Source organism: Piliocolobus tephrosceles, chromosome 11 (assembly GCF_002776525.5).
Source record: "Piliocolobus tephrosceles isolate RC106 chromosome 11, ASM277652v3, whole genome shotgun sequence".
Classification (NCBI taxonomy): Eukaryota; Metazoa; Chordata; class Mammalia; order Primates; family Cercopithecidae; genus Piliocolobus; species Piliocolobus tephrosceles.
Genome location: NC_045444.1, coordinates 100,251,696 through 100,263,870, shown reverse-complemented (window position 1 = coordinate 100,263,870; position 12,175 = coordinate 100,251,696). Strand labels below are relative to the sequence as shown.

At 37.4% G+C, this 12,175-nt stretch overlaps 1 protein-coding gene across 3 annotated transcripts in view; it reads right to left on the bottom strand.

Annotated features, from left to right (window-relative positions):
• The window catches only part of SPAG16 (sperm associated antigen 16), a 1,175,325-nt gene that overhangs the window by 584,068 nt on the left and 579,082 nt on the right, over positions 1-12,175 (bottom strand). For all 3 annotated transcript variants that reach the window (XM_023220360.1, XM_023220353.2, XM_023220369.2), the window contains one exon: positions 2,598-2,741. In XM_023220360.1, coding sequence (XP_023076128.1) covers positions 2,598-2,741 — 144 coding nt within the window. The remainder of the gene's footprint in view (positions 1-2,597; positions 2,742-12,175) is intronic.

Below are 12,175 nucleotides of genomic sequence, written 5' to 3'. Positions count from 1 at the left end.
GAGATGTTTTGTTTTATATATTTCAACATCATAGTAGCTGGATTCTCAAGTGTCAGTTATCCCCTCAGTTCATTTTTTTAACCTATCACTCTTCTTTTGCCTGATATGAATGTTACTATGCCTGTTGTATTTATTATTAGGCACTTGAGATGTCTGCTATGATATGAGAAATAGGACAAAGAAGAATGATTGGTGTCAGTCAAGGTGAACCACAATCATGTCAAAGATTAATTGACCCCAAACAAAATTTGGATATGTCATCATTGCAGAAGAGACAGTGCCTGACAGTGTCAGCTACCATTGTAGTCAGGAATGCATCCAGCTGGAAGTTAGAGAAAACATTCAACTAGAAGCAACTGAAATTAAAAATAAAGGAAATGTGAAAAGCAAAGGAAAGAAAAAAATAAGAAAAAGTTTATGTTTCTTGCATGAAGAGCATAGGAGGAAAATAAAAGTTAGTATATACTGTGTCCACCCTAGGGTTCCAAGAAAGCAGAATCAACCAGAGCCCAGAGCTGGACTCTGAAGACTATAATTGTATTCACTGAAGATTCAACCACAGATTAGAGTATAATATTTAAGTCAAACTTATTTTAAGTTTGATTTTAAATTATAGACAAAGTATACCATTAGTTAGGAAATATGTTATCTTCAGTAATTAACTATATTTTCTTACTGACCCAATTACATAAGCCAAACCAAAAATCAAATATTACAAATTTAAATTCTAGGAAACATAAATTTCAACAACTTTAAATCCATCAACACTATCTGTAGGTACATATATTTTTTTTCATATTTATATGCTCTTTAGTGTTGGTTTGCATACAAGGATTATAAAATGTTTGTGGTCTAAGATGTAAATACTTTCAGAATGTGTCTTACCACAAATAAACCAAAATAGACCTTTTGTTGTTGTTTTTAACAATCATTTTTTTCTTTTTTATTAATTCTACAAAAAGAGCATTTGCTATTCAATATCTCTCATTTAAAAACACTTATGTTTATGTTTATTTTCTCCCCTTATATTTGTCTCATGCACTGAAAAAAAGCAAACAGTATAGCAGTATTTTACTACAATTCTGCCGTAAGAAAGTGCTAAATGTAAATTCATATTATAAGTGAATAATGATGTATCTCACCTCATATTAATTTCAGTAATTGAATGGGAAAGAGGAAGATCTATTAAAAGGACCATTGCTGGTCAAACACTAATGAGAAAATCTCTGAGTCACTGGCTGTCATGGTAACAGGGCATTATGAAAATCTGATTAGTATGCCCAGTAGCTACATAAGAGATAGGCAATACTTCTAATTGTATTGTTGCTGCTTGCAACATGGGTTTTATGTTCCAAAGAGGTGAGAGGGTGGCAAGGCTCTGTTTAATTTACATACTGGATATGGAATACACTGCATGTTCATAAATTAGGGTCAAACATCTAGTACTAAAGATAAATTATACTTTGGAAGGATATTCAGAAGTTAAAAACAAACAGTTTACTCTTGTCATTAACTTACAAATTTCTAAATTTAAGTAAAAATGTTCTATCTAATTTCATAGACATTCATAGCAAAGATAAAAGAAAAATTGATTTTAAAAAGGAGTTGAGTGAAAACATGAAAATAAATCATAAGAAATCTTCCCAAGAACAAAATTTCCAAATACAATGGTTTAGAAAAGCACCAAGAACTATGAGTTACCAAAAGTAATCAGGCCAGAGAGTTTTAGAAAGAAGCAGATCCAAGAAGAATGATGAACAGAAAACAAGATTGGCGGTAGCAATGGGCCACAAGGAACTATGGAAAGTTTTCTTTTTTTTTTTTTTTTTTTAATTTTTTTATTTATTTTATTTTTTATTATTATACTTTAAGTTCTAGGGTACATGTGCATAACGTGCAGGTTTGTTACATATGTATATATGTGCCATGTTGGTGTGCTGCACCCATCAACTCATCAGCACCCATCAATTCATCATTTATATCAGGTATAACTCCCCAATGCAATCCTCCCCGCCCCGCCCCATGACAGGAAAGTTTTCTATCTGTGTCTTTAAGAATGTTCTCCCTTCTGTGCCCTTTTAGGTACAAATGAATTTAGGTTCAGTGAATTTCAGAAATTACAGGGCCCAGTGTTTTCAGTATTGCTTTGTTCTTTTTAATACCTTGAGTGTCACTGAATTTTTAAAGAAATTGATCGCTGCTCTCTGATCCTTTTTGGTACATAAATTAACTCTAAAAGGAGAACTCCAAAGATTAACAAAGGTAAATTCTGGCATGCATTATTGACTAGAAATCTCTGTTCCTTGTCAGGGCTTGTGAGCACAAGGAATGTTAATAATGCTTGTCCTGAGAAGCTTATTCCTCTGGTTAAATGCGTAAGTATGTGGACTAAGTTTTACATGTACCAAATATCAAAAACAGTCAAAAGTCAATATAATGAAAACCAAGGGGGAATTTGTCTATACACTTGGAAATTCAGTGCAGGGTGTGTTGTTGCAGAAAGAAAAACATCAGCAAAGACAGCAGAGTGAGGAGACAGAGTAAACAAGCATGTTCCTAGAGAAATTAGGCTATTTCTAGGAGTCCTGTGCACTGACCTCGGATGGAAGCAGCAGTCTGAAAGCCAATCAGTGTGGCCAAATCCCGTGAGAAGCACGTTGCCTTTTGGAAGGCCCAACACCTTCCAGAGTCGGTCCTCGCCACAGGAGACTAGGATGTCTTTCTGGGGGTGCATGGAGACACTGCACAAGGAAAAAGAAAAAAGAGTTTTCAGGATGTGAATAAATGAAATGGCAGTGGTTATCCGATTTTAGCAAGGCAGGATAATTCTGAGAGTACTGGCCCCAAAATAAGAGGAAGCAGATTCTGTATCCCTGCTATAGCTCTAACACTAATAGCTTTCTGATCTCCATCAATCTAATCAGCTTCACTGGATCTCGGATTCCTCATTTGCAAGACAAAGTGGTTGGTTTAGGTGATTGTGCATATCTAATTCTGGTTTGAAAAGAGTAATTCTGGTTTTTCTTTAAGGGAAGAAAAATGATGCCAATGGCATTTTTATGTTGGGATATTTGGACCAGTGGTCAGGTTACTATAGAACATCAACATTCTTTACAAACTATCATATGTCTTAAATCAGCCATTATCCAGGAAAAGATCATGAATCGTAACCACATCATCATAGTTCTGTAATAAATACTGTAAACGAAACTTTAACTCCATGGCCCACTATCTACACAAAGTGAAGTAACTAAAATTCTATCCTAAAATACCACTTAAATTGGCTTCAGTCAATGCATGGTACACAAATTACAGTAATGAATTCAAGATTCATAAGGCAATTCCCACTCCATACAGGCATAGAGGGAAATAAGAAAGAAGTATGTAAGATTAATGATTAACATATTAAGCACTATTATTTGAAATGGACTCTGATCACTGTGGCTGTTTTAATACTGGAGCTTAACTATTTTAAAATCAAAGTATACAAGATTAATGCCTGATATTTTATCTATGGCAATGCTTTAATCTTATTTATATAAAGTATCATCTATGCCTTACAATGTAATGGGAACAGATGTGTCCAATGTTAAGCACCTATTAAAATTCCAACCTAAATATTAGTAACAAATTGTTCAATTTCAATTTGGCCATCTAAACTCAAAGACATAATACATTTACTTGCCTATGTAGTTCGGTAAGACATATGATGATTTAAAAAATAGCTATCACATGTTCATTTTTCCCTTAGTCTATTCTATAAATGGCCTTGTTCTTTTCTGCTGAAATACGGATTTTAAGAAATACATTTCCCAAAGAAATCATGGCTCTAGTCCACACCAACATGGCTAACTAACTCCAGGCTTATATGAGAGCAAAACATTTCTCATTATTTATACTTTACATTAATATCGTTAAACTCTAAAATTATCAACTGAAAAATTATTTTTAAATTAGACCTACACAGTTTTGGGAATCTACTGGCTTCAGCATTAGCAGCATTCAGGTCAAAGCCATGTAACCACTATGGGCATGGCCTTCTTTCTAGTGAAACATTTTTTCATTTTTCTCCAGCATTTTGCTGCTCAAAATAAACACAGTGGAAGGGAAATTATTCATTTTGCAATTCATCATAATGTTGGTTTGTGACTTTCAGAAGGCCAATTTAAGTAAAGAATTTATTACTGCTCAAACCGGATACAAGATACATTTATAGAACTTAATTAGAAGAAAAATATGATGAGAGGTAAAAAATGTCAGATTAAAATGAATTCTGTATTCAAATACACACAAGAAGGCAAACCGAATCCTTGAAGCTACTGAGTATGATGTATGTTGGCTCACAGCTTTCCTGGCAGACACACGCACACTTGACCAGATGATAAATTACCCTCTTTAAGTGAAGATAACTAAAATCATTGATGTTTTTACGAACTTTGAAAGATAAGTTTCCAAAATGACTTTTGTGAGAGGAGCTATTTGTAGAAGTTAAGGCAAAAATATAAATACAAAACCAATGATGGCTAATCAGTTTTGGAAGTACTTTTTTCTGACTCTTCTCATCCCCTCCACTTTGTGGCCTCCTTGGTGACACCTTAAACAACTTTGACTCCCATTCCACATGGACTGATCCTCCTAATCACACTCTGATGCCTTTGTCCATATATTCCTTCTCTAACACTGGCATAGATACACACATGTACACACATGCATGTGTGTGTGTACATACACACATATATATATACACATATATACATATATATACACACATACATATACACACAGATATACATATATGTAAATGACTTTGTGGATAATTCTACACACATTTCAGTCAGGCATAAAATGTTCTTTAGCTGAATAGAAATATTTTCAGCATATATAGAAAGGAATTTAATGCTTTGATAATACATTAATAAATACATGATTTTGAATTATTCATGGAATAAATGCATCAGCAAATAGTGGACATAGCGATAAAGAACCCCAGTGAGGAGTTCCAAATCTCAGTTCAAATCACTTCTGTGGGAGGGAAGCACAGTTTAAGGGCCATGGACCAGAAATATTTTCCCACATACGGAAACTGTGTTATTCTCAACTCCATAATGAGACATAATGTGATCATCATTATCATCATTAACTAATGGTAATGATACTTAACATTGTTTGAAAATTTAATGTGCCCCATACCTGCTACTAAATGCTTAGTTCTCACAAACGAAATGAAAGCTCAAAAGAGCCAGGGTTCATATCTGTGTTGTTTGCTGTATGCTCAACCCCAATAGTGGCTGGCACATAGTAGCTATTCAATAAACATTCATCAAATACATGACTTAGTGATTGATGTTGGTACTATCAGTATTGTTATTTTATACAATAAATAGAGTTAGTAGAAATACCATGTAAATTGCCCAAGCTTACCTTTGGTAGTGAATGGAAACCAACTTTGAACCCAGTATGACTTGTCTTTCAGATTCGTAATTTTAGCTACTCCTACTTAGAATGAATATTCAATCATTTGTTATTTCTATGTGTATTATAAACATCAATAATTCCTGGTACAGAGCTTGAATGTAACTATTATCATGCCCAGTAAATGCTTAAGACATTTAGTCATTTAGTCATTATTAAACCCTGAGGTAAAGAACCAATTTAGGAATTGTCAGTGTATTGTATCAGAGCTCAGTACCACCAGACACAGTAGTCTTAGAGGGGTTAGAAGACCCTGCTCTTTACAGTTAATATGCTCTGGTACTGCAGGAGAAACCAAGGGAGGAGAGCCTCTCTTACAATCTGTCTACATAAGTTTCTGTGCAGATGTACATGCTGCACTTAACAAGATCTTTAATATCTTTATTTTCTTGTGCTAATAGTACAAGTCCAGTATTACACATCAAGTTGTCAGAGGGCATTGACTTTTTTTTTTTTTTTTTTTGAGACAGAGTCTCCCTCTGTTGCCCAGACTGGAGTGTGGCAGTGCAATCTCAGCTCACTGCAACCTCCCCCTCCCAAGTTCAAGCAATTCTCCTGCCTTAGCCTCCTGAATAGCTGGGATTACAGGTGCATGCCACCACACCTGGCTAACGTTTGTATTTTTAGTAGAGACGGAATTTCACCATGTTGGTCAGGCTGGTCTCAAATTCCTGACCTCTTGATTTGCCCACCTCGGCCTCCCAAAGTGCTGGAATTACAGGCATGAGTCACTGCGCCCGGTTGACTTTTTATCTTTTATTTTCATAGAGGTCTCTAAAAATAAATGTAGAACAATACTTAATAATCATTGATTCCATAGGCTTTTAATTCATTAAAAATCTACCCAGTTATACTCAGGGCTCAACTTTGTTTACCTCTGAATCAGTCTTTTGAAGAAGGTGAAGAATAGGAGTAATAAGTAATACTTTATAGGAGTCAGTTCCTCTTCCCAAAATTGCATACATAAATTCATTCAGTGGCTATAATACAGGCATACCTTGGAGATACTCCAGGTATCAGACAATCTTGGTTTCAGACAATCTCAATAAAGTGAGTATCACAATAAAGCAAGTCATATAAACGTTTTGGTTTCCCAGTACATATAAAAGTTATGTTTACCCTATACTATAGTGCATTAACTATATAATAACATTATGTCTAAAATGACAATGAAAAAATACTTTATTGCTAAAAAATGATGATCATCTTAACATTCATCCAGTCATAAGCTTTCTGCTGGTGGAGGGTCTTGCCTTGATGTTGTTGGCTGCTGACCAATCAGAGTTGTGGTTCCTGAAGGCTAGATGGTTGTAGCAATTTCTGAAAATAAGACAACAATGAAGCTTGCCACATCGATGTACTTTTCATTTCAAAAAGATTTCTCAGTAGCATGTGATACTGTTTGATAGCAATTTACCCACAGTGGAACTTCTTTCAAAATTGGAGTCAACCCTCCCAAACATCTTTATCAAATATGTTTATGAAATATTTTAAATCCTTCCTTGTTATTTCAACAGTGTTCACAGTATCATCACCAGGAGTAGATTCCATCCCAAGAAACTACTTTCTTTGCTTATCAATAAGAAGCAACTCTTTATCCATTCAAGTTTTATCATAAAATTGCAGCCATTGAATCACATTTTCAGGATGCACTTCTAATTATGGTTATTTTTCTATTTCTATCACATCTGATGTGACTTCCTCCACAGAAGTCTTGAACCTCTCAAAGTCATCCATGAGGGTTGGCATCAACTTTTTTCAAACTTCTGTTAATGTTTATATTTTGATCTCTTCCTATGAATCATGAAAATCTCTTTCCAAAGGTTTTCAGTTTACTTTGCCCAGATCCATCAGAGGAATCACTGTCTATGGCAGCTATAGCCTTACAAAATGTATTTTCTTTTTAAAAATAAGAATTGAAAGTTGAAATTACTCATTGACCTCATGGGGTGCAGAATTGATGTTTTGTCAGCAGGCATGAAAATAACATTTGTCTCCTTGTACATCTTCATCACAGTTCTTGAGTGACCAGGTGCATTTTCAATGAGAAGTAATATTTTGTAAAGAATCATTTTTTTTTGAACAGTAGGTCTCAAAGGTGGGCTTAAAATATTCATTAAACCATGCTGTAAATAGATGGGCTGTCATCTGGGTTTTGTTGTCACATGTGCAAAATAGATTTAGCATAATCTTAAAGGTCCTAGGATTTCCAAAATGGTCAATGGGCATTGGCTTCCACTTAAAGTTACCAGCTGCATTAGCCCCTAACAAGAGAGTCATCCTGTCATGTGGAGTGTTGAAGCCAAGCATCGACTTCACCTTTCTAGCTTTAAGAGTTTTAAATAATATATTCTTCCAATAAAGGGCTGTTTATGCTGAATAATTTGTGTGTGTGTGTGTTTTTGTGTGTGTTTTTGTTTGTTTGTTTGTTTTTTGTTTTTTTGTTTTTTTTTTTTTTTTTTTTTTTGAGATTAGAGTCTCTCTCTGTCACCCAGGCTGGAGTGCAGTAGGGTGATCTTGGCTCACTGCAACCTCTGCCTCCCGAGTTCAAGCAATTTTCCAGCTTCAGCCTCCCGAGTGGCTGAGATTAGCCACCAGCCACCATGCCTGACTAATTTTTGTATTTTTGGTAGAGACAGGGTTTCATCATGTTGGCCAGGCTGGTCTCTAATTCCTGACTTCAGGCCACCCATCCTCCTTGGCCTCCCAAAGTGCTGGGATTACAGGTGTGAGCCACCACAACCTATGCTGATGATTTTTTTAGTTTAGCCACCTTCATTATCTTAGCTACATCTTCTAGATAACTTGTTATAGCTTCTACTTCAGCACTTGTTGCTTCACCTTACACTTTTGTGTTATGGAGATAGCTTCCTTCCTCAAATCTCATGAACCAAACTCTGCTAGCTTCAAACTTTTCCTTTGCAGCTTTCTCACTTACCAGCCTTTGTAGAACTGAAGAAAGTTAGTTATGGCCTTCCTCTGGATTTGGCTTGGGCTTAAGGGAATGTTGCGGTTGGTTTCATCTTTTATATAGACCATTAAAACTTTCTCATGTCAGCAATAAGGCTGTTTTGCTTTCTTGTCATTTGTGTGTTCATGGTAGACTTTTTAATTTCTTTCCAGAACTTTTATCTTGCATGCACAACTTGGCTAGCTGCTTGGCTTAAGAGGCCCAGCTTTCAGTCTATCTCAGCTTTCACCATACCTTCCTTACTACACTTAATCATTTCTAGCATTTAATTTAAAGTGAGAGACATGCAACTCTTCCTTTCACTTGAACATGTAGAGACCACTGTACAGTTATTAAGTGGCCTCATTTCAGTATTGTTGTGTCTCAGGCAATAGGGAGGCCTGACGAAGGGAAGAGAAATGGGGAAATGGCCAATGGGTGGAACAGTCAGAACAAACCAACATTTATCGATTAAGTTTGTGGTCTTATACGGGCGTGGTTCTTGGCATCCCAAAAGAATTACAATAGTAATGTCAAAGATCACCAATCATACATCACCATAACAGACATAACAGTAATGGAAAAGTTTGAAATATTGGAAGAATTATCAAAACGTGGCACAGAAATATGAAGTGAGCTCACACTGTTGGAAAAAATATGGTGTTAATAAACTTGCTTCATGCAGGGTTGCCACCAACCTTCATGATGTGGTTTGGCTCTGTGTCCCCACCCAAATCTCACCTTGAATTGTAATACTCCCCACATGTCAACGGCAAGACCAGGTGGAGAAAATTGAATCACAGGGGTGGTTTCCCCCATGCTGTTTTCATAATAGTGAGTTCTCATGAGATTTGATTGTTTCATATGGGGCTTCCCTCTTCACTGTGCTCTCATTCTCTCTCTCGTTACCCGGTGAAGAGATGCCTTCAACCATAATTTTAAGTTTCTTGAGGCCTCCCCAGCCATGCAGAACTATGTGTCAATTAAACCTCTTTCCTTTATAAATTACCCAGTCTTGGGTATGTCTTTATAGAAGCGTGAGAATAAACTAGTAAAGTAAATTAGTAGCACAGAGAGTAGGATGCTGCTGTAAAGATACCTGAAAACATGGAAGCGATTTTGAAACTGGGTAACAGGCAGAGGTTGGAACAGTTTGGAGGACTCAGAAGAAGACATGAAGCTGTGGGAATATTTGGTACTTCCTAGAGACTTGTTGAATGGCTTTGTCTAAAATGCTGCTATTGATATGAACAATGAAGTCCAGGCTGAGGTGGTCTCAGATGGAGATGAGGAATCTGTTGGGAACTGGAATAAACGTGACTCGTGTTATGCTTTAGTAAAGAGACTGGCAGCATTTTGCCCCTGTCCTGGAGATCTGTGGAACTTTGAACTTGAGAGAGATGATTTAGGGTATCTGGCAGAAGAAATTTCTAAGCAGCAAAACATTTGACTTGAGTGCTCTTAAAAGCATTCAGTTTTATGCATTCACAAAGATATGGTTTGGAATTGGAACTTATGTTTAAAAGGGAGGCAGAGCATACAAGCTCAGAAAATTTGCAGCCTGATGATGAGATAGAAAAGAAAAACCCATTTTATGAGGAGAAATTCAAGCTGGTTGCAGAAATTTGCATAAGCAATGAGGAGCCAAATGTTAATCACCAAGATGATGTGGAAAATGTTTCCAGGGCATGTCAGAGGTCTTCACAGCACTCCTTCCCATCACAAGCCCAGAGGCCTAAGAGGAAAAAATGGTTTCATGGGCTGGGCCCAGGGCCTTGCTGCCTCATGCAGTCTTGGGACTAGATGCCCTGCATCCCAGCCATGAATAACAGGGGTCAACATACAGCTCAGGCCTTTGCTTCAGAGGGTACAAGCCCCAAACCTTGGCAACTTACATGTTTGGGCCTGCAGGGGAGCAGAAGTCGAGAATTGAGGTTTGGGAACCTCTGCCTAGATTTCAGATGTATAAACATGTCTGGATGTCCAGGCAGAAGTTTGCTGTAGGGTGAATTCCTCATGGAGAACCTCTGCTACGGCAATGTGGAAGGGAAATGTGGGTTTGGAGCCCCCACAAACAGTTCCAACTGGGGCACTGCCTAATGAAGCTGTGAGAAGAGGGCCACTGTCCTTCAGACCCCAGAATGGTAGGTTTACTGACAGCTTGCACTGTGCACCTGGGAAAGCTGCAGGCACTCAATACCCATGAAAGCAGCTGGCGGGGGGGGGGGGGGGGGCTGTACCCTGTAAAGTCACAGGAGTGGAGCTGCCCAAGGCTATGGGAGTCCACCCCTTGCATCAGTGTGATCTGGATGTGAGACATGGAGTCAAAGAGATCATTTCGGAACTTTAAGGTTTAATGACTGCCCTATTGGATTTTGGACTTGCATGGCACCTGTAGACCCTTTGTTTTGGCCAATTTCTCCCATCTGGAATGGGTGTATTTACCAACTGCCTGTATCCCCAGTGTGTCTAGGAAGTAACTAACTTGCTTTTGATTTTACATGCCCATAGGCAGAAGGAACTTGTCTCAGATGAGACTTTGGACTTGGACTTTTTAGTTAATGCTGAAATGAGTTGAGACTTTGGGGGCTGAGAAGGACATGATTGTGTTTTGAAATTTGAGGGCATGAGATTTGGGAGGGGCCAGGGTAAAATGATATGGTTTGGCTCTGTATACCCACCCAAATCTCACCTTGAATTGTAATAATCCCCACATGTCAAGGGCAGCATCAGGTGGAGAAAACTGAATCAAGGGGGTGGTTTCCCCCATGCTGTTCTGATGATAGTGAGTGAGTTCTTATGAGATCTGATGGTTTCATATGGGACTTCCCTCTCCACTCTGCTCTCATTCCCTCTCCAGCCGCCCTGTGAAGAGGTGCCTTCCGCCACGATTGTAAATTTCCTGTGGCCTCCCCAGCCATGCAGAACTGTGAGCCAATTAAACCTCTTTGCTTTATAAATTTCCCAGTCTCAGGTATGTCTTTATAACAGTGTGAGTATTAACGAATACACTTCAGTTTGAAAAAAAAAGCATTCTCTATGAAATGCAATAAGGTGAAGTGCGATAAAATAAGATATTCCTGTTCTCCTATGAGTATGTTTACCACTATCCCCATTTTTCCAGGTGGAAGAACTGGGACACACAGAGGTTAAGTGATCCACCCAAGGTCACAAAACTAGGAAGTGGCAAAGCCAGAATACATGAACTTGAGTGAACTGTCTCAAGTCCGTATATTTAAGTACAGCTAGCTCAATACCTCTGTTGACTTTTCTTTTTTAGATGAAAGCAAGAGCAGAGAATGTTGTTTTATATATGTCTAGGGGACTTATTGAGATGCATTTTGAAGTTTCTAAAGAACTGGTCTTTTTGTTGTTGTTGTTGTTGTTGTTATTTTCTAACCATGTGTAAAAGGTTATAACTACTGTTAAGGATTAAGTATGTATTCCAATAAAACTAGTCACAAAACCAGTTGGTGGGCTAAGTTTGGCCTGTGGGCCATTATTTGCTGATCCCTAAACATTTGCATGACGTGGAGTAGACTAATGTTTAAGAGCATGGGCTCTAGAGTAAGATGTGAGTTTGAACTCTTGTTCCAGTGTTAGCTAGCTAGACATTCTTTGATAAATTTCCTTATCGGCATTTTTGTCAGGTACCTCACCTGAAGAAATGGTACTACTGTAGTATTGATCACATAAGCTTATTATTGGAATTTTTAAAGTTAATACTTGTACAGGACTTAGAATAGTGCTAGA